This window comes from Madurella fahalii, assembly GCF_045866475.1.
Source record: "Madurella fahalii IFM 68171 DNA, scaffold_3, whole genome shotgun sequence".
Lineage (NCBI taxonomy): Eukaryota > Fungi > Ascomycota > Sordariomycetes > Sordariales > Madurella > Madurella fahalii.
In genome coordinates this window covers 227,614-253,725 of record NW_027263973.1, presented here as the reverse complement: position 1 = coordinate 253,725, position 26,112 = coordinate 227,614, and the positions used below count along the sequence as shown (strand labels likewise).

At 54.7% G+C, this 26,112-nt stretch overlaps 13 protein-coding genes across 13 annotated transcripts; 5 read left to right on the top strand and 8 right to left on the bottom strand.

Moving 5' to 3' along the window:
- Positions 1-238: 238 nt before the first annotated feature.
- Positions 239-1,068, bottom strand: MFIFM68171_05592 (uncharacterized protein; the record flags this gene model as incomplete). The annotated part of the gene is made up of 3 exons (XM_071061012.1): positions 239-396; positions 480-856; positions 929-1,068. The coding sequence occupies 3 exons, from the start codon at positions 1,066-1,068 to the stop codon at positions 239-241; spliced, it is 675 nt and encodes a 224-aa protein (XP_070917113.1).
- A 637-nt stretch (positions 1,069-1,705) lies between these two features.
- On the bottom strand, positions 1,706-4,572 carry DPS1 (aspartate--tRNA ligase dps1; the record flags this gene model as incomplete). Its single annotated transcript, XM_071061011.1, has 2 exons — positions 1,706-1,762; positions 1,879-4,572. The coding sequence occupies 2 exons, from the start codon at positions 4,570-4,572 to the stop codon at positions 1,706-1,708; spliced, it is 2,751 nt and encodes a 916-aa protein (XP_070917112.1).
- Positions 4,573-5,466: 894 nt separating this feature from the next.
- MFIFM68171_05590 (uncharacterized protein) lies at positions 5,467-6,579 on the top strand (the record flags this gene model as incomplete). The annotated part of the gene is made up of 1 exon (XM_071061010.1): positions 5,467-6,579. One exon carries the CDS (start codon positions 5,467-5,469, stop codon positions 6,577-6,579), a length of 1,113 nt encoding a protein of 370 aa, XP_070917111.1.
- A 1,089-nt stretch (positions 6,580-7,668) lies between these two features.
- MFIFM68171_05589 (Cip1-like core domain-containing protein) lies at positions 7,669-8,519 on the top strand (the record flags this gene model as incomplete). The annotated part of the gene is made up of 2 exons (XM_071061009.1): positions 7,669-7,937; positions 8,075-8,519. The coding sequence occupies 2 exons, from the start codon at positions 7,669-7,671 to the stop codon at positions 8,517-8,519; spliced, it is 714 nt and encodes a 237-aa protein (XP_070917110.1).
- Positions 8,520-8,992: 473 nt separating this feature from the next.
- On the bottom strand, positions 8,993-9,982 carry MFIFM68171_05588 (NmrA-like domain-containing protein; the record flags this gene model as incomplete). The annotated part of the gene is made up of 1 exon (XM_071061008.1): positions 8,993-9,982. One exon carries the CDS (start codon positions 9,980-9,982, stop codon positions 8,993-8,995), a length of 990 nt encoding a protein of 329 aa, XP_070917109.1.
- Positions 9,983-10,436: 454 nt separating this feature from the next.
- MFIFM68171_05587 (uncharacterized protein) lies at positions 10,437-10,994 on the top strand (the record flags this gene model as incomplete). Its single annotated transcript, XM_071061007.1, has 1 exon — positions 10,437-10,994. The coding sequence occupies one exon, from the start codon at positions 10,437-10,439 to the stop codon at positions 10,992-10,994; it is 558 nt and encodes a 185-aa protein (XP_070917108.1).
- Positions 10,995-11,283: 289 nt separating this feature from the next.
- Positions 11,284-11,899, bottom strand: MFIFM68171_05586 (Monooxygenase; the record flags this gene model as incomplete). The annotated part of the gene is made up of 2 exons (XM_071061006.1): positions 11,284-11,774; positions 11,836-11,899. 2 exons carry the CDS (start codon positions 11,897-11,899, stop codon positions 11,284-11,286), a joined length of 555 nt encoding a protein of 184 aa, XP_070917107.1.
- Positions 11,900-12,992: 1,093 nt separating this feature from the next.
- MFIFM68171_05585 (Cytochrome P450 monooxygenase psoD) lies at positions 12,993-14,878 on the bottom strand (the record flags this gene model as incomplete). The annotated part of the gene is made up of 4 exons (XM_071061005.1): positions 12,993-13,518; positions 13,569-13,650; positions 13,737-14,441; positions 14,494-14,878. 4 exons carry the CDS (start codon positions 14,876-14,878, stop codon positions 12,993-12,995), a joined length of 1,698 nt encoding a protein of 565 aa, XP_070917106.1.
- Positions 14,879-16,316: 1,438 nt separating this feature from the next.
- MFIFM68171_05584 (Monooxygenase) lies at positions 16,317-17,961 on the top strand (the record flags this gene model as incomplete). Its single annotated transcript, XM_071061004.1, has 4 exons — positions 16,317-16,488; positions 16,542-17,100; positions 17,165-17,228; positions 17,275-17,961. 4 exons carry the CDS (start codon positions 16,317-16,319, stop codon positions 17,959-17,961), a joined length of 1,482 nt encoding a protein of 493 aa, XP_070917105.1.
- Positions 17,962-18,673: 712 nt separating this feature from the next.
- Positions 18,674-19,853, bottom strand: MFIFM68171_05583 (uncharacterized protein; the record flags this gene model as incomplete). Its single annotated transcript, XM_071061003.1, has 2 exons — positions 18,674-19,252; positions 19,515-19,853. The coding sequence occupies 2 exons, from the start codon at positions 19,851-19,853 to the stop codon at positions 18,674-18,676; spliced, it is 918 nt and encodes a 305-aa protein (XP_070917104.1).
- A 374-nt stretch (positions 19,854-20,227) lies between these two features.
- Positions 20,228-20,752, bottom strand: MFIFM68171_05582 (uncharacterized protein; the record flags this gene model as incomplete). The annotated part of the gene is made up of 2 exons (XM_071061002.1): positions 20,228-20,488; positions 20,570-20,752. 2 exons carry the CDS (start codon positions 20,750-20,752, stop codon positions 20,228-20,230), a joined length of 444 nt encoding a protein of 147 aa, XP_070917103.1.
- Positions 20,753-21,081: 329 nt separating this feature from the next.
- MFIFM68171_05581 (Short-chain dehydrogenase) lies at positions 21,082-22,047 on the bottom strand (the record flags this gene model as incomplete). The annotated part of the gene is made up of 2 exons (XM_071061001.1): positions 21,082-21,764; positions 21,813-22,047. The coding sequence occupies 2 exons, from the start codon at positions 22,045-22,047 to the stop codon at positions 21,082-21,084; spliced, it is 918 nt and encodes a 305-aa protein (XP_070917102.1).
- A 2,819-nt stretch (positions 22,048-24,866) lies between these two features.
- Positions 24,867-26,112, top strand: MFIFM68171_05580 (uncharacterized protein; the record flags this gene model as incomplete). Its single annotated transcript, XM_071061000.1, has 4 exons — positions 24,867-25,019; positions 25,078-25,335; positions 25,402-25,975; positions 26,057-26,112. 4 exons carry the CDS (start codon positions 24,867-24,869, stop codon positions 26,110-26,112), a joined length of 1,041 nt encoding a protein of 346 aa, XP_070917101.1.

Sequence of the window (26,112 nt, the reverse complement as noted above, 5' to 3'; positions counted from 1 at the left end):
GGCAAGTTATTTTTTATTCCGGGATATCTTGGACGTTAAATATCCTTTTCATCTCTATGGTATCTTGAATACCCGTTCCGTTGCGCATCTATAACCTAAACTCCTGTCTCTAGGAATTGTTCGTACTCGCAAAGAACGCTCTGGTTGTGCCGCTAGTATAAAACAAAGGGAAGAAATATTTGTCAGGGCAGTATGGACATGCACTCAAGCCTATAGCTGGCGGCATATCCCTGGTCCATCAAGCCCGCCGTCGTCCTGCTGCGTGCAATCCACAGCAATAAAGGTACGCCGCGCATGCATCGAGGCATGCTTCGAAACTGGCCGCGGCGAGAGCGTAGAAAGGGAAGTACCGCGTCTCAAGGTTGCAGTAGCGTGCGAAAGTTATCTTGCCGTAAACTGCGGCGCCCGAGGAGGGCCCGTGGCTAGGATCGCGTGGGTTTGGACGAGAACCAAGGGCTGGGGTCAGGGGCGAGGCTTACGTTCTGTAGTATACGTAGTGCCGGAGATCTTCTCGTCCTTTGCAGCGCATCCAGTCGTGATGGGGTCTACCGGCACCGTTATTGGCGAGTTCTGGCCGGTCGGGGGGAAGACCATGGCTGTCACTGTCGCTGTCGCTATGGTGGTGGTGGTGGTCGGCAGAGGGCATGTCTCGGCAAGACCGAGTTGTACGTTCAAACTCTCGGCATCACCGGCGCGTTTTGCTATGACCCCGGTTGCTACGGCGAGACCGACTACGGCTACGGTAAGAACGCCAACAAGGATGGACAGTATCCGGACTGCTGTCTTCCTCGGGTTAGGCTCATCACGGGATGCGCTGGCCGCAAGTGGAACCGGTCGCTTCCCGTCTGGTGTTAACCTAGGCGATGGTGTGTTTTGTGGCGTTGCGGACGCTCAGGTGTGCTACGGAGTCAGCTGGCGGTTTACTGACAACACGCTGCGAATTTCCTTCGTCGTGTTGTCTTCGTTGACGAGCTCAGGGACACTCTGGTGAGAAGCGAACGCTACAGCCGGCTCGGACAACGGCGAGTAAGAATACTTGGGCTGCCACTCGGGCATTGGTGTGGCCATCGTCCTGGTGATGGATCGTTAACGACAAAATGCCGTCGAGCCTCACGTCGTTCAGTCTTTTGCTCCAATGCCACGGTCTACGCCAAGTGATCCGGTTCACTTCGCGCACTGCCCTGGTAACTACATGCCCTAATTCCGCCGGAACAGCATTAATTAAACCGTGCTGCCAAGCGGTCCGGCTCGGTCCAGGACTGGACTCGGCTGTGCCTCCAAGAAGCCGCAGCTAGATCGCCGCCTTGGCCGCCTTCGCTCCGCGACTATCGAGAGTTAAAGAGCGATAGAACACCAATGGTAGTGGTGAAGTTGACTTAGTAGGGTGCGCTTTAAGTTCTTGGCAGACATGGCTCGCACAATCCATTTGATGAATCCCTGGTGGAAGGTCGACTCATTCTGGAAAGCATTCGATGTGTTAACAGAGTCAAAAGGACTGGGGGTTCGACGTGTACGGCCCCTGAATATATTGTTCAAGCTAAACATTACGTGAGGTTTACTGTGTCTACTAGGCTAGCTCCGCTGCTAAAACTAAACAGGCAAAGGTATCGTAATCGCTATAACAGGAGAGAAAAGAAAAACGAAACAAGAAAAAGAATTAGGAATATCAGCCAGAGGCTTCAAACCCCTCCATTATCGCAATTCCTCACATTTCATCCTCAAAGAACTTAATCAAACTGCGCACTCCGCTAACTCCTAAGCCCTATTTAAAGTGTCAGTATGTTGTTACCACTTCGGAATCTTGGAGGGGGTGTCTGAAGGGGGTACGAGTGGAGTGCTGCCTAGGGACGTAGACCTTAGCCGTGGAGAAAGACGTACCATAAAGGGATAGCAGATGAAAACCAAGTCGTGGTTCGTTCCGAATTTCTCACGGAATTCGCTCTTCTGGACCAACTTGAGTTGCTGCGCAATGGTCCGATACGTTTTGGACAGAATCTTTGCCCTGACTCCGTCCATATTCTCCCCCGTTACCATCTCTGGCAACGCACCGGCGCCGAAGGTAACGTTTTGCACTCCGGCCTTAGCAAGCGTTTGAATGGCCGCCGAGATGAGCGCTTCGATGGTACCGGACGGCGAGCCGGGGAAGTCAAGTGCAAACTTAATCTGATACCCGTTGGCGGGAGACAACTTGTGTAGAACGCACAGGGCCGCGATCTCGCCCTCCTTGGACTCAGCCCAGAGATACCTGCGATGCTCCATATCTACCCAGGGCCTCACCTCGGTGATGTGCACCTGCTTACTCCCCTTGCGATTCGCCTTCCACGCGGCAATGCGCTCATCACACCTCCTCTTGAAATCCTCGGGAACGGGCTGATCGACCGGCAGCTCGTGGATAGTCACGCCGGCGTCCTCGGCCTGACGCTCCTTCTTGGCGACTTTCTTCGCCGACTCGATGGGCACGCGCTCCTCGGCCACGCAGCTGAGCGTGCGCCAGCCGAGTTTGCTGGCCAGGATCTCTTCGACTTCCGACGACACTAGCAGCCAGATCGGGCGCAGATCCTTTTGCGAGCGCATGTGCTTGAGGAAAGCGCGGATGACGGGCTGGTACTGGCGCGGGTCACAGAGGGGGTTGCCCATGACGAGGGCGTAACCGTTCTCCTCGGCGTAACCAACCGCAGCGCCGGTCGCGTCGTGGCGCCAGACTTTGTAGCGGTCGTCGAGCCACGACGTGTTGGTTGCATCGCCGTAGTTGGCGATGAGCTTCTCGACTGGCGGAGGTTCGAGGTTGGGGTAGCCGTGCTCAAAGTCGTAGGCGTAGCGGATAGTATCGGCTTCCGGGTGCGGGAGGCGGAGGATCGTTTCCTTCTCTTCCGGTAGGGACTTGGGGTCGCGAGGGAACAGCGACGCGTTGCGGATATCGCCGAGGTTCAACATGAGGAAGAGGAGGCGCTCCAGGCCAATGCCGCATCCTGCGTGCGGAAGGACGCCAAACTCGAAACCATTCAGGTACTCCTGCATCCCGGCTGGCTCGATACCCGCCTTGGTCATCCTCTCAATCAGCAGCTCCGGGTTGTGGATACGCTGACCGCCGGTCGTGATCTCTTGCCCGCGGAGGAAGATGTCGAACGAGTTGGTGAACCTCTCATCTTCGGGGTCGAGATGCGTGTAAAACGGCCGCACGGATGCGGGGAACTTGTCGATGATGTAGTAATCGGTCTTGTACTTCTCCTTGATCACCTCACCGAGCCGGATTTCGGCACGCGTGCTGAGGTCCTCGACCTCCGAGGCTTTGCGGCCGTGGTCATCGGTCCAACCAGACGAGTTCAGCAGGTCGACTGCTTCCTTGAAAGTGAACACGGGTGTCTCCTCTAGCCAGACGAGGTCCTCGTGGGGGAAGCGTGTCTTGATGAGGTCGAGCTCCTTCCTGCATCGGCTGTACACGCCCTTGAAGATGCTCTTCATCAGATCATCGATGATGCGCAGCGCCTCGTGGTAGTCGCTGTTGATAGTCATCTCAAGATCCAAGCCGGTGTACTCGGTCAAATGGCGGTGGGTGTTGCTGTCCTCGGCGCGGAAGACGGGGCCGATCTCGAAGACGCGTCCAAAGTCGGCCGCTATGCTCATCTGCTTGGACAGTTGGGGACTCTGAGCGAGGAACGCCGTGCGTCCAAAGTAATTCACTCGAAAGACCTCGGCACCGGACTCGGTAGCAGCCGGCATGAGCTTTGGGGTGTGGATCTCGATAAAATTGTGGCCCTCCAGCACAGATCGGAATATGCTGCAGATAGCGGAGTTGATGCGGAAGATGGATTGGGCCGTAGGCGTCCGCAAGAAAGCGATGCGGTTGGATACGCGTACCCTGGTTGACGCCAGCGCCTCAAGCTGATGCGTCTCCTCGTCCTCCTCGACTTGGTCGATGGTAAAGACGTCGACGGGCAAGTGCTCCTTGACGGGCACCACGAGATGCATACTGTCAATCACGACCTCGAGGTCGCGGATCGAACAGCCCTTGATTTCCTCAGGAGGCCGTTGCAACCTCCCCCGGACGTGCACAAAGCCCTCGCTGGTCAAGTGTTGAACCCATCGCACAAAGTTCTCCGAGATTTCGCCCTCCCTGTACTCCAGAACGCCCTGTATGAGGTCGATCTGCTCGCGGAAGATGACAAATGCTAACTTGGAGCTAAGGGATCGGACGTGGTGTATCCGGGCGATGAAGCTGACCGACATGCCGGCGTTGTCGGGATTCTTGGCCAGCTCCTGGATCGACGAGGTTTGTGCGAGTACATCGTCCGTTTTGGTGCCATATCGGGCAGCGATTTCTGGCGGGTCATCCCGGAGAGCCCTCTCTTCCTCCTCTTTGCGCCGTTGCTGGAACGATCGCCGCTGGCTTTCTTGCTCGTCTTCTTTGACGCGCTGTTCCTGGGCCTTCTTGAGTTGCTTTTCCTGGCGATGGTCGTCGTTGAGGGCGGCGATATTGCCTATCTTCGGCTTCAAGATGTGATTCTTAGCCGACGAGTGCCCGATGATGCGGTTGAGAGCCAAGATCGGCTTCTTGAGCCCGCCTGGCGCCATGGTGGGCAGCCGCGACAGTAGACGCGTGGGGGGTTCGATTGTTTGTCTGGGCGACGGTTCGGGATCTCGCGCGGGTATTGGTCGGTGTATCTTTTGGATGCGCAAGTTTAGCAAGACTGAATTCGACGTCCAGTTCAGAGACGAGCCAGGAACAGGAGGCTTCTGGTGGAACTGGACGAGACGAGACTAAATGCCCGGCGGGAGGGGACAAATATCTTGGCCACTACCCTTGTGGAACTTGGCGGCCACCTTGATGTTAAAACCATGTGTTGGAGCCGAACATGCTGGTTTGTTCCAATATTAGCCCGGCCTAAGGCACATGGCGCGGTTCGCCCGGTGCTGAAAAGGGACCGGGGCACCTGGGGGGCGAGCATTGGCAGGGGCATTAGCAGGGGCGGTGCTGCCGGACATATTGCTCCTATCCCACTCAGGCTGCTTGTAGCTTTGGTGTCATGGTTTGGTGATTCGCATTTCTGCGCTGAGGGTTGCGGTACCGTACGTCATGCAGGATGGTGTGACGTCAGTTCGGGTGCCGGCTGCCAAGCAAATATTGGCAACCCCGCTACTAAACTTGTATGGTGCTGTACCTTACCGAAACATGCCCGAGCAGCAGTGTGACTTGGCGGTTTACCACCACCTTGGGCAATCCCCAATGACATCAGCGCCCGGGGCACATAATGGGAGCTTGGCAAGCAAAACAACACAAATGTTATCTCCCACGGCCCTGCTTCAATTGAAGCCATGGCCCGCCCACTTCATCCCCGTCCTCGTGTTCATTACTACCGTGGCTATCTTTTTACGTTTGTTGCCGGCCATCAGCGCCCTGAGAGCCCCCCCGCAGCCCCAACCTAAAGAGCATTTTGCCCCTGCCAGCAACTCTTGGCTTCCTCCGCCATGTCCGGGGTAATCCCTACCGTAGACGGCATCCCCGTCGTAAAACTTTCCGCATCAGAGCAGCCGACGTTCGCAGACACAAGACCGTTAGAAACGGCCCGGGATGCGATCGGTACAGCCCCGTCGCGGCTCCGGCTCCGAATCTCGGCCGCGTGGTGGAGGTCGTTGCAGTACGTGGGCATGACTTTACACTACCTCGCGCCTCCACGTCCACCAAACCCTTCGTTCTCCAAATCAATTCCATCCACCATATCCAACGTCAAGGGCCGCTTCACGTTGCAGTTCTACACCCCCCAAGGATACGAAGAAGCAGCTCGAACGGGCACACGATTCCCTGCCGTCGTCAATTTCCATGGCGGCGGCTTCACGCTCGGCAGTGCCACCGACGATGCGCGATTCACCCGTTTCGTCCTCGAGCAGTGCAATGCCGTCGTCGTCAGCGTCGATTACCGGCTCAGCCCGGAAAACCCGTTCCCCGTAGCGGTACAGGATGGCGCGGATGCGCTGCTCTACCTGATCCGCTTTGCCGCCGATCTGCACATTGACCCCTTGAAACTGGCCGTGTCGGGCTTCTCGGCGGGCGCAAACCTCTCACTCACTTCGCCGCTTTGCCTAGCAGACCACATCAAGTCGGTCAAGGCATCGGGCCTAACCATCCCAGACCACCGCATCCGCGCCGTCGCGACGTGGTACCCGACCACGGATTACACCATCTCTCGTGCCGTAAAGCGAGCTACCTCGGTACGGCCGGACCAGACTCTCCCGGACACGTTGACATCTCTGTTCGACGCATCATACCTTGACCCACCGAGCCTCCGGTTAGCACACCCGTATATATCGCCTAGCAAAGCTACAGACGAGCAGCTGGTCGCAGCCATCCCCGAGACAGTAATATTCTATACCTGCGAATGGGACATGTTATTGAAAGAGGGCGAGGAACTCGCCCAGCGGTTGGGAAGAGCTCCGATCAACAAGGACGTGAGGTACAAAATGATTCCTGGGGTGCCCCATGCCTGGGACAAGTCGCCTGACCCCACCAAGCCAGCACCCGCAGCAGCAGAGTTGTACCGTGAGTGCTGTGAGATACTGAGGGAAGTTTTCGCAAGGGAGTAATGGCTACATCTAAGTATCAAAGTATCACAGGGCGTTGACGTGGATACCGAGAGTATATTCCCGCGTGTTTCCGCATCCGAACCCGCTTATGGCGCCATCCTCGCGCCTGTTACTCTAGCCTGTGAAATGGGCACAGTCGAAAGGAGGATTTAAGACAGTTCTGGGACGGTTACAGTACAGTGGTGGAACACTACACTTCCTCCACTCTCATCTCCCCCGTTTGGCAGCAGCAGTGACTGCGCTGCGGTTGATAATAGGCTGCTGAATCTTCAGAAATAGAGACGGTCGATCGGTTCAAGGCTCCTGATAGGAACATTTCCCATGTCTTATACACTACTAACGTGCATGTCGCTTACCATCCAAAGCTCGACGATAGTAGTGCGCAGAATGACCATGCTCTCGACCGTTAATTTGAGTGTGCAGTTATAACGGGTCCTCTGGTGCCTGACAACCGTATTGCGTGTCTATTTCGGAAAGGCAGTGGAGTAACACCCGGGAAATCTTTATAGACATGGATTCAAAGCCCGTCGGAACACGGGGCCCACGAATGAATGAAGCGTCGCATATATGGGTCCGGGAGAAGGTAATAAAGGCTCGATATCATCGCCAATATTTAGGCTAATAAGAGGCCGAGGCAGATCTCTCCAATACGCCATGCAACATGCACCACGCGCCAAATACCAGATCTATCCATACTGTGGTCGTGTTCGGTATCGACTGAAAGCTTAACTTGACCTTCAATCATAGGCATAGCGTTGTCGCGCACTCATGGCGAGTACCTCCCTCGGCGAGAAAAGAATCCGCCGTATTTGTGCCGTGGTAAATCGTCAGCCGTGAGGAACCACTGAGAATCCGTCAGGTGACAACTGCGGATACGGGGGCAGAATATCCGAGCTGTGGAGTAAAGAGCTTAAAAGAGTGAACGGAGAGAGATGCCGCCGGTACAATCAGACGACAATTCCGGCCGCCACAACCGAGAGACAGCTGCAACTGCGGGTTTGAGCACATGAATACCTTGATCTCCCCGTTCTTGTAGTTCTTATCCTATCCGTTGCACAGTACATGTGTTTTGAACATCACTCCGCCAATATGCTCGGCCAAGCTGCTCTTATCGCTTTTGCTCTTCTCCCCTTCTCCCTTGCCCAAGTTACGGAGGGCTTCGAGAGCGGATGGGACCAAGCTGCATGGCCAACCTACGCGCCCGATTGCAGCCAGGGTGGCAAAGTCAGCCTTGACAGCTCGACTGCGCATAGTGGGAGCAACTCGATGAGGGTTGACGGCGGTGGAGGTTACTGTGGTCATATCTTCTTCGGCACAAACAAGGTCCCCAGCGGTGATGTTTACGTCAGGGCTTGGATGTAAGTTCTGGTGTTGTTAAAGTTGGAGCGCCACAGGGCGCTCAATTATGCTCCCGATAATACCCATGGCGTTGGAACGATGTGAACAGTCCGGCTGCATAAATTCTAGGAGCGCTAACAGATGCGTCCTGTTCCAGCAAGACTTCCAAAGCCCTCACCGACGCCCACGTCACGTTCATCACCATGCCTGACTCGGCCCAAGGCAACAAGAAACATCTTCGCATCGGCGGTCAAAACAGAATCCTGATGTTCAACCGCGAGTCCGACGATGCAACCCTTCCAGATCTCTCCCCGCAAGGCGTCGCCACTTCCAAGGCCCTTGCAACAAACACCTGGCAATGCTTGGAGTACCACTTGGGGCCGGACGGCAGCGTCGAGACTTGGCTAAACGACGAGGTCGTGGCTGGTCTTACCAGCAAACCCGGCGTCTCCAACCCTAACGCCGCCCAGTGGCAGAGGAGCAGTATCAAGCCAAAGGTGACGGGTATTTTCTTCGGGTGGGAGAGCTATGGCGGCGATACAAACACCTTTTGGTACGACGACATCGCCGTGAGCTCCAGCCGCGTTGGATGCACTGCTTAAAGCGCTCAACAACCGACGCAGCAAGATGTTGTTAAGGGGACGCCATGCTAGAGGCGGCTTATGAATCGCAAGTCTATGGTCTTAGGTAGCCATGAAATGTACCTTGATGCCATCAAACGTTTTTCTGATCATATTTCAGTTGGTAATGTCTTGTAACGGCGGGCCATCTCTCAGACCTCAGCTTAAGGTGCCCACGCAGTTTTCCGTGCGGCTTATTTGGAATGGTTCGTTTATCGACATCCGTCTGCGGAACATATGCCCTAATTAGAACACCTTCAACATATTTCCGCTTCTATACGCGCGAATCCGACCCGATGAGCCCAACAGAGATACCTTGGAAACATATACTCATGCAAAACTACGAGGCAATATGCATTGGGGTGGCTTTCAGAGCAACCCCAACGATGTTAATGGAAGCGTTTTGGGTTGTCGAGGACAGATTGGCGCCGCATGACTACGTCGTAAGCACTTTATTACTCCTCTTCGCTGGCAACGAACCCACTCTTTCTCGCTAACCACGCCTCCATCGTCAACAGCCCAGGATGCTCTCTCCTCCGCCCTTCAATATCCGCCTTGAAGCCCTCGTCCGCAAACCACTCGAGCATCAGCCTCAGCTCCTTGGCCACTTTGGTCAGCGCGCTCCCAAAGAACCAGTGCGCCGCCGGCGCTGGGCTCCCCGTCGCCCCCTCAAAAGCGCCACTCATCTGGGCAAACGACAATTCGTCCCCTGCCAACCCAACGGCCTTTCCGTCCCAACCCTCCGGGTCCGCAAACGCTTTAGCCGCGAATACGCCAATATCCGCCGTCGCGATCCACTGAAGCCTCTTTCCGTCCTCGTCCAAATGGTTCCTCATCGCAGCCAAGAAAACGCTCGTCTTGAACCCCGGCGCGAGGTTGTCCATGAACGCCACCGGCCGAAGAATCGTCCAGCCCATGCCGGCACCAGGCCTACCTGGAGAGGTGGCGTCCCGCAGATGCCGCTCAATGTGGTACTTTGTTTGGAAGTGTGGTACAGGCGTCGGGTTGGACCAGCTCTTGTCGTCGCCGCTGCGCTCGACGCTGCTGTAAATGAAATGTCTGACGCCGGCGGAGATGGCGCAGTCGATGAGGGACGTGCCTTGAGCGATTTCACGGTCCGACGAGATGCCGGGCCCCAGTGAGGGTTGGAGGGAGAAGACGCCCCAGATTGCATTGGGGTTTGCGGAGGTGGTAGCCGCTCCGAGCGCAAGCCGGGCGGCAGAGAACAGGCCGGGGGCATCGTCTAAGTCAGCTTGGACGAGCCGTAGGTTGTTGTGGCCGGGGGGAATCTTGTTCAGGAGGCGTTGAGCTGCCGGGGAGCTAGTGTCCCGAGTCACCGCCAGAATAGTGAAACTGGCCCCGGTCGGGTCGAGCGCGAGGAGGGAGTCGATGACAGCGCCGCCTTGCTTGCCTGTCGCTCCGGTGATGAGGAGGACTTTGGACATCTTGATAGTTATTTTTGTAGCGTTGCTACTACCAGTATCTTGCTGTCTCCGAGAAGGATGGTGACATGCCAGTGAGAAAAGAGCCGAATCATGGGACATATTAAAACTGCCACGTGCTCCTCAACGGCCTACGTAACCACGGAAACAATACTTGCAGGTAATGCATGCGGGAGAAGGCAACTTAGCGACTCAACCTGTAAGCGCTGTACCGTTGTACTGACGCGGCATGAGCGTGGAGGCGCTGACGTCTTGTTGAACTGGGTTCCCGCCATCGGCCTCGTACGGCGACTCGTAAGCCCCTTCGGCGCTAGGCCTCAGGGTCAACTCAAATCCGTGAGGCGGGCTTTTACGATACCTCCCTCCAAGCGTCAGATCACACAATCATCCTCTGGCTGATCAAGGAGGTGGTGATCTTCCCTAGACCGAACCAGCTGCTCAGTTCCAACCAGATACCATGGAGACGGATAACATGGATGACCTCTCGGCGACCCGTCTCCATACCGTCTACACCCTGCTTGAAGGCTACTCGAGCCTCTCAGCATCACAGCTCCTCGAACATCTTTCACCCGATTTTTTCCACTTTGTCCTCCCTTCACGGCTCGGCATGCCGGCCCTCGACAAAGACTCGTTTGCCCTTCACGCAGCAGGTATTTTTGCCATCTTCGATGAGTTCCGAATGGTTCCCAAGGCCATGTACGAAGATGAGAAGCGGAGCGTCGCCATCATCCACGCACGCATGGAGGGAACGCTTAAGGACCGACGTCGAGGAAAAGAGTGGAATAACGAGTGCGTCATGATAGTACGGCTCTCCAGGGACGGAAAGCAGGTCTTGCAGATTCAGGAGTTCGTCGATAGCGCGAAGGCGGTAGAGATGAGAGAAACTTACGCCCCGGAGCACTTTACAACGGCCAAAAAAAGAAGCAGAGGCTGGGTTTATAAGGCGTTCCTGTTCGCCTGCCTGGCTGCAGGCAGCTTCTACGTGGCGAAGCGGGTGTTGCAACAGCATGACTGAGCCCGTATCACGATGTCGGAAACAGACATGTATTCACTTTGTTCTGGTAAATCAAAGTCGCGCAGTATATTCAGTTACACTCGTTCAACCTAATTACAAACTGAATTCGGAATCCTTCTGCAAACCCGCGAGCCCGTGCTACTCACATCAACCATGGCGAAACTTTCCTTGACAGGCTGAGGGCAAGCCTACAGTAATGGCATTTACCCCGTCTCTGCGCCCACCGTCATCCCTCTTAAGGTTCGATTAACCCAATAGCCAGTGTACTACACCATGCCCACCTCCCTTTTCAGCAGGTTCTGACAGCCTGCCACAGCGCGACAGACCCTGCCACCAACGGCATGACCATACGTACCACGTTCAACTTCGCCCACCGTCTGGCGTACTCCTCGGCCCGCTTTCCATCAACTTCGTTGCCCTTCTCCCATCTCAGCCCTTCAAGCTTTGCATTCAACGGCTGCATATTGATCGCAGAATGCACCACCGTCACCAAGTGGCACGCAGCCGAGACAGCGTAGAGCTTCCAGTCCGCCACCCCTTTCACGTTGAGCTGCCTCCCAAACCCGCTTTCTCCGCTCCGGCGTGCCATCCAGCTGGCGTACGCGTACCCGAAGACGCCGAGTGTGCTGATCGGTCGGAAGAAGACGTTGCCGATGCTCCAGAAAACGGGCCACTGCCTGCCGAGTAGGCGGGCTGCGGCTGGGTGAGAGGGCGAGGAGGGAGCGGGGAAATCAACGAGTAGTGCGGGCACAGACATGTAGGTTTGGGTTATGGCGTTGCCTGTGGGTGGCAGCTATGTTAGATGGCGTTGAAAAGATGCTGAGGAACTGAGAATGCGTACCAAGGAGGATGAAGGAAAAGGCAACTGAGGTGCCAACTACAGCGTCGGTGGATGCGGAAGGCATGGTGGTGCTATCGTTGTCTTGGATGGCGTGGCTACTTGGGTATAATGAGACAAAGGTAAAGCGATGGTACTGCTTTGGAGGAAAGGTTTTGGCTGGCCGGTGATAACAGGGGATATTAGGGTGGACGAGAGGAAAATCGCCGTTGGTGTTGCATCCTCGCTTACAGCTATCATGAAGTCTGCTTCCTTGTGATCTTTGGCAACATAGTGTGCCCATGAGAGTTAATAATGCCAAGTGTCGGACGTTGTTCGTCGCCCTTCTGTTCCGTCAGTCTCTTGGCCATGACGGAGCGCCAACGCCATCGCAGACCTTCATAACGCTTCGTCATCGGCCGAGCCTAGGTGCATGGCGTTCAAGCCTTCAAATTGAGGACCGGGTAATTTCGGCGTTTGTATTGGATTTAGAAGAGCACACGCATCGAACTTGATCTGAGATCCATCTGTTCGCATGGACACCGGGATCCCCAGCTGCAGCTAGCCGTAACTTGTGGAGCGAGTCGGTGGTTACCGACCCCGTCCGCTCCAGCCGCGGCGCATTAATGCTGGCGGCCGCCGTAGCTCCTGGGCTGCGCCCGGGATGAGTGGTGCTTGTGAACGCTGCCGCCCTTTGCTCAAATGCCCTGTCCAACTGTGGATACTCGGATACTGGTTTTGTACGAGCCGAGACGCAAGCGTGATGGTCCTGAGAACGGCTCTCTATGAGACCTCCAAACTTCTTGCGAAGTGCCAAGATACCGGTCCTTCGACGGATCGTTATCGTTGCCAACATTGAGGTCATGCTTCACACCGGACAAGCTCAGGGGCACTTAGCCAAAGGGTTCTGTACAGAGGGCGCTGCGATATCCGCCGCCGCGGCTCTTTGATGTAGTCCACAACATAATAGCACCGTCCCTACTTCAAGTTCGTCGGTAATAGACAATTCAGGGCTTTCACAGCATCTCAACATGCCGGCAGCATTTTCCATTCATTTTGTGCGGCCATCCCTAAATTGAAATGATGTACTCTAATGTACATGTAGCAACTGAAGCGACAAAAAAGCTCAACCCGGTCCCAAAGGTACGCCCAAATCATGCTGGCTTCACGTTGACACAAGTCTAGATACTGACAATCCTCTGCGTCTCCTCCACCATACTTGTAGTCAAAGGACTACATCGAGGCGGCATGACTATTTCGATCTTGGGCATCCTCGCCATCTGCGCGGCCCGTAGGAACTCGGCTCTCTCACTTCGGTCCTTGGACTCGGCCTCCTCCCACAGCCGAAGCGCTTCCCGCCGACGGTCCTCACTCCTCGGCTCAAACTCCATTTGGAACGGGTCCGGCTTGATGATAAGCAGCGAGTTGCATTTGTCGAGGGGCACCGGCATCTCATTACCGGTAACTGGATCCCGCTTGCGCTTGAGGTTGAAGCACCAAGTCAGCGCACCGCACGCCACGATGAGCTCGTCCTGTGTTACCGCTTGCCCCAAGCATTGGCGCTGACCCCAGCCAAAGGATGTCATCCCCTTAATTGTGGGGTAGTGAGTCAGCGGCTCCTGGTAAGTTGGCCATCCGGGCTCGAGCCACCGCTCAGGGCGAAAGCTCTCAGGATCGGGATACTTTTTTGGATTACGAAGGAACGCCCTAAGGAGGGTCAGCGTGGGATAATGATGTTGGTTGGCGGTATGGCTTACCAGTCCAGGGGTAGCAGACGAGTCCCCTTTGGGATGAAGCATCCGTTGTACACGTCGTCAATTTCGGCTTCGTGCGCGACTCCTGAGATGCGGTCAGGGAGGGCTTAAAAAAAAAAAAAAAAAAAAAAAAAAAAAAAAAAAGAAGGAAGAAACTGTCTCGCTGCCTACCTGTAGGCACGTTGGGCTTCCACCTCATGGTCTCCTTGATACAGGCGCGGAGTATCGGTAGCTTCGATGCGTCTTCAAGTGACGGAAGCCGGCCTTCACACATCTCGTCAACCTCGCGCTGCACCGCCTCCTGCCATTCCGGGTGATGCACCATTGCGACCAGCCAGTACGACAGCGGCCCGGCAACGGTGAAGATCCCAACGAGCGCCAGCATGCCAAGGACACAGGAAGCTTCGTAATCACCCGAGATCGACGTCTTCAAGGCGGTTTTCTCCAAGAACTGCCTCGTCCAGCAATGCCGCAGCTCCCCCCTGCGCAGCCTCTCCCTCGATGCAAGCAGCCGTTCCATCCACCAGGCCTGCTGTTCATCATGTCGCTTGCGTTCTGCCATCTTCCACGGATTGAGATAGTAAGGAAGGTGCCATAGTGGTGTTAGGACGTTGGTGATGGGCCCGGCAGGGGACATTTGGGTGAGAAGTCCCCAAGCGCTCTTGGTCAACGCCTCACTGACAGATGGATCATCCCACGTCAGCTGGCACATGATCTTGGACGACATGTCCTCGAGTGAGTTTTGGAAGCTCTCAGGATGCTTTATCAGCCTAGCCAACCATCGCTTGGATTCGAAATACATGACGCCGTAGTAGCGGGCGCCGGTTGCTTCCGTGAGGTAGGCGTGGGTGAGTTTGCGTTGACGAGCCCAGTATTCTGCCATTGCGTGAGCGGGGCGACGAAAGACTTCCCTCTCGGTAGCACCCACCATTTCTGCCCATCAGGGGAAGATACTCCATGGAACCGCATGAGCTCTTCGAGTCGAACAGGGACTGGACCTGTGGCCGGTCAGAGTTATACCTGGCCCGCCTGACCAGCAGGTCTTCGGCGATCGTCTCGTTTGTGATGATCAGGAACTTGGTCCCCAGCATCTCAGTCCTGTAAAACCCGCCTGATCCATAGGCATCCGCCCATTCTTTGAACTTGAGCCACATGAACTGGATTGGTAGGTCATGGACACGGCCGATATAGGGGATCAGTGTTGGTCCTGGTGGTCCGTTGGGATCATTTAATCGGCGAAACGTCCCAATGAAGTGGGTTATGGCAGCGCTACCAATAACGGCCCCTAACAGCCATAGGATTATTGGGTGCATGTTAGCTACGTATCGAGCCAGCGATACCCAGTGAGGAGTGCGGTTGTAGGTAACCTTGGGCTAGGCCGTGGATAGTAAAGAGGCAGAGAGAAAAGTTCTAATTCGAGCAAGCACTTTAATGCTTCCTTTCTCCCCTGGCAACGACAAGCGCAGTAGATTTTCTGCGACATCGCCCCCACTCTCCTCTTTTCCTGAATTATCCATGAAAAAGTGGATTCTTGTGCATCAAGGCGGCGCTGGCGTCTCATGTTGCCCGGCCTCCCTCCGAGTCCCAAACATGGCCATAACATTCCACGAGATGAGCCGGGAAGCGAACACGAGCATCCCAGTCAAGATAGGTACTGACATGATTGAACAAAGTTTACGTACTGAGATGCCGAGTCACGATGTTGAAGGGGAACGCGTACGCGGCCAGTAACGATCGATTGGTCAGCTTTCGCAGAATCTATATACCCCTGTCTTGAAGCTACCATGGTTTGCTTATTGAGAGGCTGACATACTCCTTAACCTCCTGACGCTTGGCTAAGGCACCTGTTATTTTTTCACAATGCACCAATTTAGCGCCGCATCTGTAGTCGCCTGTCAAAAGAGCTAAGCATCGCTAGCCTGCCGCGCACTGATGCTTGTCTCCCGGGGGGCTTTGGTATCATGATGTATTATCACGAGCCTTCTTCGTGGCCTTTGAATTCCGACTCTCCGGCGCCCATTTTTTTCGGTAACACGTCAGAGAATCCCTGATTGCTCCTTTCGTAGCCGAGAGTCTCAACCTTGAACTCCTGAACGTATAGTAGGATAGTGCGACCGCCAATGTCAAGAGCTGCAATACTGCCGGAGAGAGCTTGGGTGCATGCCGTCGGCGACTACTAAGTGACTGCAGTCTGAGCCGTGCAGCGATAGTACGCACCGTCGCCCTTTGAGACACTTGAAAAGAGCTTAAGCGCCGACGGGATTCACGCCCGAGGGCTGGTGCCTGAGACACAGTGCGGCCTGCATCCCGCGACCATGTTGAACTCAATACGGAAAAGGTCGGATGACATCGGAAGTTGAACATCGTACCGGGAACTCCCAGGAGGCTCTCCAATGGGCGGTTCTCGACCACATGCGAGCCACGGAACGCGCGTGTTAACGGCCATGGTGATGACCCCAACCCGAACCGGTCGTTTGACGGTTGCATGCGGACGCAGCCACCGGCCAGCCCATTACAATCCCGACAGTACGGTAAGATTGTATCCGTTCGAGACAACTGAGCAGTGACGCGTATCTTTGTTCAACTAGGCGGCCGGTTACATCGAGTTAGGAGGCTAGAACTTCAAGACTAAGATACCGGTGTGATCGGGTCCGGGGATAATTCCAGGCATATAATGCGCTTGTGATGTCTTTTCTTCCTGTTAACACTTTTTCTTACTTGGAATGGCGAAACCGACTGTATTTTGGCACAATGTCCTACGCAGACCACAAAGACGCCAAGCCCGTGGGTTCCTACCCAAGTAGTGGCATCGATGTCCTGATCGTCGGCACGGGTCTTGCGGGGTTGACCGCAGCAATCGAGTGTGTGCGGAAAGGGCACAATGTGCGCGTACTTGAAAAGAATAGCAACATCAACACCGCAGGTTCGGACCCGGTGCCCGCCACCTCGAAGTTGCCAACTAACATACCGGCTAAGGTGACATGTACTTTATGGGTTTGTCGGCAACACGATTCTTCAAGCACTGGCCTGAGCTTGCCGCCGAGTACGATAGGATCTCTTTGCACAACTGTTGGATCGAGACGTTCAAACACGATGGAACCCGGATGGTCCCGGCCCTCTTGGTGTCACAGCGCCTGCGGGACGAAGGATTAGACCCCGATACGCCACCGGGAACCTTCCAGATGCGACCCCTCGTGTACAAGATGTACATACGTCAGGTGGAAAAGCTGGGCGTCCCCATCCTGTTCGGCAAGAAGGTAGTCGACTACTTTGAGGATGAAAACAAGGGCAAGGCATGGGTGGAGACAGACGCTGGAGAGAAATTTGAGGCGGATGTTGTGATCGCTGCCGATGGCGTGGGATCCAAGAGCCAAAAGCTTGTCGGAGGTCAAGTGCGGGCCATGAAGTCCGGCAGAGCCATGTGGCGCGCTGCATTTCCAATCCATCATCTCGACAAGGACCCCGAGGTCAAGGACTTTTTCAAGATGCAGAAGGGAAAGACGGGCAACGAACCGATCATTCGCACTTGGCTCGGGTAAATCTTCATCCTCCTGTGGCATGGCACAGGGATCGATCCGCTGATGTATCATTACCAACAGCCCAGGCACGTACGCTCTCACTCTAACCCGGGAAGATACGATTATTTGGATTATGAACCATGATGTAAGAAATGCCGGCATCTTTGTGGCACTTACGCTAACAAAACCAGGTTACCGGGTCGGAGAAGGAGTCGTGGAGCAATACTATCAACGCCGAGGAAGTGCTGCAGAACATTGACAAGGGAGTTGGGCCGCATCCGTGGGCGCTCATCTTCAAGAGCCTGGTGAAGGTGACACCACCCAACACTATTGTCAACTTCGAGCTGTTTTGGCGGAATCCGCAGCCAAAATGGGCATCTCCGGGTGGCCGTGTGGTCAACATTGGTGATGCGGCTCACTCTTTTCTTCCGGCCTCCGGCAATGGGGCGACGCAGGCCATCGAGGACGCCATCTCGTTGGCATCATGTCTCCAGATCGGTGGCCGAGAAAACATTCCTCAATCAGTCCGTGCACATGTCCGCATGCGCTTCATCCGCAACTCTTGCGCACAGAAGATCGGGTTCAGCAATGCCGAGCTGCTACAGGACACTGATTGGGACAAAGTCAAGGTCGATCCCCGGCTGGCCCAGCCCAAGCTACCCATGTGGATATGGTGCCACGACCCTGAAGAATACGCATATGAGGTCTATGATCGCGTGGTCGAGAGTATGAAGAAGGGTGTGCCACTGGAAGAGGACGACAGCGTCCCGCCCAACTACCCCCCGGGATACAAGTATAAGCCCTGGAGCATCGAGCAGATTCTAGAAGACGTCAGGAATGGGAAACCCGTCGACCTCGGGCCCGGGAACTGGCGTTGAAAGAACAATCTTGTGAGCTCACCAGGCGGATTTTCAAGGGTTTGTCTCGAAGTCAAGGTCATAGGGCATTTTCTAATGGACTGAGGCAGCACCGGTAGCATTTTATGGAGACTAGGCGGCCAGTTGATGTCGTAGAGTGACGGTAGAAACTGCAATTAAATTGTAGCTCGAAATGACGTTCAAAACCTGTTGCGATAGACAAGGGATTGGGCGCCAAGTCTGGGGCGATGCTGAACTGATATTTCACTCTAGCAGAGCAAAAAAGTCTATTATAGCTTAATTAGTGGGCGTGCTACGAATCTCCAGTGGGCTGCTGAAATGATGCAAAACACACACTTACATCTATCTGTCCATCAAAACAAAGGAGGGGGCGAAAACGGCCAAATGCCAGAAAGACAAGATGGACAGGATTGGCCAGGCGATACCAACAACAAATTAGACTCCTATCGCCGAAACGAGATCAGAAAAACATGTACAGATAGAACTCCCTTTGGTCAGAGGAGGCTACCTATTTTGCACGGAAAGAAAGTCCCGTCAATTGAGCTTGCAACAAGTGTGGAAAAGAGTGATGATTCGATTGTTCAGTCTAAGAGCAAGGGCCAGGACGGCCTTACTTATGGTGCCTAAAGAAAAATGGACCCCCGGCAAGTTCCAGCCCCAGGAGCGTCCTCTGAACAGAGGGACCCTGTTTCCCGGGACAGTTTCCCCCAACTCACTGCGTCGACAAGCTCGCCCAACCCGTTGTATAATGTGACAAGGAGGGAGACTTCTTCAACGCAGCGATCCGCGTCGCGTCCCACATAACAAAACCCAAGCGGCGCCATAGTACGCGTTCGGGCAATCTACCGGCCTCCCATATAGCGAATTGTCTTCCAATAAAATCATATGTGTATTGACCATCGAATGCGTCAACCCAGGCGAGGGGCACGGCCGTGACGCCGTCGCCGTCGAAGCGGAGGCCTGCCGGATAACCGTACCGTTCGTGGGGGAAGGTTGCCATCCGGTAAGAGTGAGCAGCGGTTTCAGGCCACCGAGTATTGAACCCTTTCCAATCTCCCACCAGTCTAGCGCTGAACTCAAGTCCCGATGACTTGAGCAGTGATTCTTGCCACACGGCCTCCTCAGCTGCTCGCACTGTTTCAATAACACTCATGAGGGGACTAAGCTCGGTCGAGTTGGGTCCATCCACGATATCCTGCCACGACTGACGAGGTCTGTCGATGTGAGTCATGTGAAAATACCGGCGGAGCCGCCTTAGGAAGGCAGCAACCGACATGACCTGGTGTAGCTCCTATGTTCCCAGAGTCCCATCAGTTGATAATGGTGGTAATCGACATCGGACACAGTATATGGTCGCCGTGGCCCCAACTCAGGGCCGCCCCAGAGATAGAAGGCCATTCACATGCGGTACATGGCCCGGATGACGCGCAGGCGCTCGGCACTGCTCGGCGGCGATGTCAGAGATGTGCTTGCCGGGCAGGTTGGTTGGATTTCCCGCTGAAGCAGCGAGAGAATGGAGTCAACATAGAAATTTGCCCAGTAGGCCACTGTACGGTATGATCTAGCAGCACATAGTCGATCGAGACCTCCCACCGGGATGGTTGTTTCCGGCCGGCGAGATACCCGCCGTACATAAGCACGGCGTCTTCCACTTGCTTGTAGTATGATGACGACAATGCATTGAGATGGTCCATGTGGGAAAAAGCAAGTGCGTCGCTGGAGACCGGGCCGAGCTCGGTCGAGAGAACTAGGTAGATGAGCGCAGCCTTATTACGTTGAAACACGGAGTAGATGTGCTGCGAAGTGGTCACCAGTGCTCGCAGGTCAGACAGGGAGCTGACCGAAGCGAGAATGTCGGTGAGCACCTCGACGGGCAGGTCATGGATGGCCATTTGGAAACTTTGGATACAAGTATCGAGGGGTTGTGCCCAGTACAGGAAGAAATAACAGTTGCTGAGAGCCCTGAAGGGGTTGATCATTTCCGAGTCCTGCTGGTGCCTGCCAGCGTCGTGCGATGCGGGGCGCTCCGCAGCCCGGTGTCTGGAATTGTGCTCAGCCCCGCCCCGGCCAGATGCAGCGATGCGCTGGAATGGATTTCTGGTCTCGCTACTTCGGGATTTTCCCAGGGCTGCAATCGCTTGATTAACATTGCTTGAGAGGGTCCAAATAATCCATGTCTTCCATTCTCGATGCCTAGCCGCTCAGCTGAATGCCCCATCATGCCCGCGTGCACGTACGCATCCTTAAGGTATGTGTACCCATCCCACTACTTCGGCGCGACTGCGCAACTCGGCAAGTGGTTTCTCCCCGCCGCCGCTTCCGACTCGAGATACTCATTGAACTTGGCCCAAACCTCCTCATTCGGAAATAGCATGGATTCTACGTCCAGTAATATGTCCGGATAGGCGGCGAGGATTGTCTTCAGTTCCGCTCGCGCTTCGGCTACCGACCCGGCGGAGAATTTGGCTGCTGTCATCTTTTCCACACAGGCCGACACTTTTGCGTGTGTTTCCTGGTCGAGCGACTCCTGCAGCCGAGGCGGATTAGGCCATAGATAATTAAGCAGGGGGTCGGAGGTGCCGCGGAACCATCACTGGTCTTCACTTACTTGAAGCCGGAAGCCCAAATCGATACTCGGCACCCACCACTTCTGGTCGAGCTTCAAATCTGCATCGGGAAATCTCTTCTGGACCTCCTCGGCATGCTTGGTCATGCGGGCGATCTCCTCCTCGCGGGTGCGCTTGGCCGGAGACGTGCCTGCGGTAGTCTCGTGGGAAGCCGGTTGACTCATGGCTAGATACCTTAGGTAGATGCCTAAACTACCGTGCTTGTACTATCCACAGCAACGAAGGTTCGTGGGATAAGATGTAGCAAGAAGAGAGCACTTGGGAATCACAATCAAGGAGAGGAGGGTGGCGGGGGTTGTCACAAAGTACCGGACGCTAAAATATAAGGTCTGCGGAATGCCACACAACCACATGTCACCTGACACCTGACACCAATCCTTCCCAGGCGGCCATCCTGGCGTTTCCAATCCTCCCCGCCAATCCGCGACCGTTACGCCCGGGCGCCGTTCCAATACCACCCACACCAACGCCTAAGCATCTCTCTTCGAGGAATTTAGTGGGCCATCATCTCGAGGCTCTTGAAATAGTCGCTCGTCCCATTCTCCGGTTCCGCGTCCTTAGGTGTGCACTGGCTGCCAGCCTTGCCCTGGCCGCGCGCGCCGTCGATCCGCATCCAGGTGTTCCGGCTCGTTGCCTTGAGCAGGTTCTGCTGCGCGTCGTCGAACCAGCCGTTGATGAAGTCGCCGTGGAAGCAGTACCCCTCCCCGACCTCGCCGCACGCGAGCTTGAGCGGCGGCGTGCCGCGCCAGCCCTGCGGGATGAGCGACCGAACGTTGTAGCGAACCGAGAAGCGCAGCTGCGGGATGCGCTTCATGTTGGAAGGGCAGCGCCCGCCGTTGGCCGCCGCATACGTGTAGTCTTTGATGTCGGCCGTGTTGACGCAGTCGGGGAAGCGCAGGATGACCTGGATGTTGCCACTGCACGTCACCTGCGGCATGAGCGCCCGGTTACGGTTCTGCCGATCCTCTGGGCCGTTCTCGCACCACCAAGTGATGCCCGTGGTCCTCTCGTCGACGTCGTTCTGGCTCTTGGCCGAGGCGTTGCCGGCGACGGCAAAGAAGTCTTGGGGATACGGAATCTCGGCCTTGTCGATGTTCTCGTAGTAGGTGCTGAACATGCCGGGGTTGACCTCGACATAGTCGTTCGGACCTCGAACATAGTAAAGGGTCGGGATCCCTGGAACGTGTAAGCCTTCGGACAGGAGAAGGGTCAACATGAACTTACAGTAGACGGACAGGTCATTCGGATTCTCGCCAGACGCGCAACCTTGCTGCAAGTCCTTGGTCGTCGGCAAATCCTTGGTCACCGCGTCGGAGCCGAAGAAAGAGTGCATATGAGACTTGTACTGGCCGGGGAGAACAATAGGGTCAATATTCTTGATCATGTATCGCTTGTGGCGGATGTCGGTGTATGCCGTGACGGCGCCCGCCAGGGCCACTGCAGCCACGAAGTTACGCATAGTAGGCGATGGTCAGGTAGGAACTCGCAACGAGGTGTTTCTCGCCCGGTATGTGATTGTGTATCCAGCAAGGATCGCAAGCCCCGTACTGGTGGCACTTGGACACGAAGCGGCTGCCATGTTTTTATATATTCCGCCGGACAGAACCAAGATGCGCACGCCATGTCGCTCTCAGGTATTGGTGGCTTTTTGTTATTAAATCCGTCCGGGTATAAACACACTTTACAAGGCGCCAATGTCTAGCGCAAAGCCCCAGATTGCTCAGGTTGAATCCGCCACCCAGTCCCGACTTTGGGTGGTCGATCACGCTTAGGCTGACCAGGGCCCGAGACCTCATAGCTGCCATGATATTCGGCAGTTGGCGCAGTATAGATTTACAAGTTCAAAACAGGTAATCGCGCCTTTCGAGTTCTGACTCCGACCCTATATAAAATCCTACCTGAAAATAGTCGATAGACAAATGCGTCGGTGGCACACGGCCTCCTCCATCACTTGTTACTTTCTCACCGCGAGTTAAGGGACATATCGGCAAACAGTATGCCGTACACCTACAGGCGCTCCTCGTAGAGCTCCACATCAGTGACTTCATCGCAATGAAAAAGGAGACGCGTCCGGCCATCACTTGATCATGGAGCAGCTAGCGGCCCTGGTCACAACCACCAGCTCCCGTTTTGTAGCCAGCCGCTTCGCTTCCAAAATGCCGGGGTGTGGGGGTGGATTAACCTATATCTAGGACAGGGTTAAATTATGACACTTGCAAGGTAATCCCTGGGGCAGTTGAAAAACTGCCGGTTGCCCAAGCCCAATTTCGGAGCCACGCTGTTGTGCTAGTGCCGGTTGCAGTGCCGGGTGAAACGGGGTGAGGGGGCCAAGGTTCGACCTTTCGATGTTGTCGTAAAGGGAAGTACGTGACATGATTGGCAAAGCGAGAAAGGGTATATAGTGCGTGCCTTGGCCTTGCTGTTGGCGATGTCCGCGACTTTGCTCTTCCTTAGCGCCCATTCTTTGCTGCCATGCACGGTCGGAAGTTTATCTATATCCCGTACCCGATTATCCCCCACCCTAAATCCACCGCGTCAGAATGAAACCCAGCTCAGCCCTCGGTTATGCCATGGATGTCCGGGATGATAGCATGTCATGCGCCCCAACAGCGGCTAAGATATAATACCCCAACAGAGCCATCAGGAGCGTGTATGTACCTCTGTTGGAAACCATCAGCAGTAGCAATGTAAACGTGTAGAGGGACTCGAATCATCACACAGAGTAGCCCCTTTTCATCTCCATGGCTGCGTTTAATTATCCCTCTATGCTCAGGGCCTAAACGTAGCTGCCCTTAACACGAATTCATTATACCAAACACACGATTCTATGAGCGTTCTTTCAAGGGAGAAAAGTGTATATCTGCCCAATGTTGTTTCTAAATATCCGCTCTATTACTAAAGTGACTCTGTGCGACGGATAGCGTGGGCAAAAGAGAATAGTATGAGGTGGGGACGGAGAGCTCTTACCCTTGATCATGTCGACTACCGGAATTATGGCAGAGAACACGAGAGTTCCTGCGAAGATTTGTTTGTAACCATTTCACATGGCTCTCACAAACAATCCCTCATTCTGTTCAAATCTGAGAACGCGCCGCTGTATATTGGAGTGGAAGCCAAATGACCACTAGATTCTGGAAAGGACCAATTTAGAACGCGAACCCCGGCACAACTTCCTCTATCCACAACGATTTTCTACGCGCAGCTGGCCATACTGATTACTGCACATGGATGAGGTCAGGTTCAATTAACGTAAAATTCATGATATACAACTTTTAAACCCCCATTTTGTCTCTGTTCGGATGTCTATAACCCCATGGTGCTGTATCCACGAATAGCGCTCCCGCAATGGCACTGATGGCATTATCTATGCGCACGGGGGCGGGAACATTTCTTTGATGACAGCGTTTATCGGCTCTGTATGACAACCAGGACATCGACAGTACTAATTACAATATCCGTTAGATCGATAGCTTTCTGCTACTGACTTGTCTAACCTGTCCGCTTACCTTGGCAGCCCCTGGCAAGTTACTCGCAGTGCCCTCATGCTCCACGCATTTCAACATTGCCTCTTTCGTAAGTGGTGACAGGCCTTCAAGAACCAACTGCTCGATACACTGGCTGGAGTTCATGATATCATGACACGCGAGCTCGTCCTTAGGACATCCATCCTGGACTTCTTGAGCGCTCACGCCCACGCCCACGGATGCGAGATAGAGACCATTTAACGATTTGATGACGATACTGAGGCGCATCTTGGTGGCCGTTGTTCCTGTCGATGGAGGTTCTGGATTAGAAGATCAAAACAGATTTATCAACCTGTCAACAAGGGGGCGCAGTGCACTTATGCATCCGCCCAACTTGCCCTTTTCACCATCACCCGCCCGAAGGCCGCGGCTGCACCGGCAATATGGGGCCGTCCGGATCGACCAGTCAGCGAGCGAAATTAGTAGTCTTGGTCGACACGTTTCGCGAAAGATCAATTTGCCAGAAATTGTTTTTAATATTTGCAATGTCCTATCATGAGAACCACATGATATGCTTCCCGCTCATCACCGCCGCGGCACTTCAACGTTCGTTCTTTTAGCGGCTACTCCAGGCACCCGGTAGATTGTCCTTGCATTTAACCCAGGTGCTTACCGGGTAAGGGATGCGGGACCTCCTGAAGAAAACAAACACTTTTTTCCCCCCTTGAGATGGTGCCAGGCATTCTAGTCGTCAATCTCCTACGACAGTGTTAATACCTATTCTCAAGGATAAAGTACTGGTCAACGAGACGCCATGCGACGTACAACACTCCTTACACTTCTACTCGCTGCGACGAGCAATGCAGTCGTTCGATTCCACTGCTCGCAGCTGGTTGTTGAGAGGCTAGACCCTCTTGTCAACCCTGGTTCGATTCCGTCGAGCCATGTCCATCAAATTGTCGGTGGTGTTCGTATGACCCCCCCCTTTATGAATGGCAATCATCGTGTAACAGTATCGTCCGCAGGATGCGTTCAACGCGACAATGGACCCCGCAAAGGATCTGCCAGCCGAATCGACTTGCACAACTTGCCAGTTCAGCGATGATTTCTCGAACTACTGGACTGCGGTCCTCTATTTCCGAGCGCGGAACGGTAGCTACAAGCGTGTTCCTCAGCGTGGAAACAATCAGTTCGAGACGGCCAACGGCGGGCTCACCATTTACTACATGCAAGATGCCATTTACGATCAGGCACAGAAGTCTAAGGTCAAGGCTTTCCAACCGGTAAGTAGCAGAACCCGAGGTTTCCATCCCCCTTTGAGTATTGCACCCTGACGAGACAATAATTAGGGCTTCCGCATGTTTGTTGGCGACATTAATGCTAGGACCCTGACCGAAGCTGCCCGCTTCCGCCAGCTGACCTACGTCTGCATGGATACCTGGGTCACCCGGGCTCCCGAGACCATGGCGTTCCCAACCCGTCGGTGCAAAGAGGGGATAATGACCTCGATCCGTTTCCCAACTTGCTGGGATGGCAAGAATCTCGACAGCCCAGATCATATGTCGCACATGAGCTACCCGGAGACGGGGACCTTCGAGAGCGGCGGTCCTTGCCCAGCCAGTCACCCTGTTCGTACTTCGCAAGTGATGTACGAAGTTGTCTGGGATACTAGGGCATTCAATGAGCTGGAATGGCCTGAGGATGGAAGCAACCCATTTGTCTGGTCCTTCGGTGACGCGACCGGCTATGCCACACACGGAGATTATGTTTTCGGCTGGAAGGACGATGCGCTCCAGAGGATATTGGATGCCCCGTGTTGGTTCAATACAAACTGTGCCACGGAATCGAGGTCCAAGCTGCAATCGGTCGAAAATATGAATAAATGCACGCAAAAGAGAGTGGTTGACGAGGATATCGATGGATGTAAGTGACATGGCCCGTCCTTGAACGATGGTGGCGCATAATTGCAGCGATGCTTGCTAACCACTCATAACCATCAATTAGGGCTCGATGAGCTTCCAGGCGGATTCCAAGCCGATTACGGCCCGGCTCATGCGTAG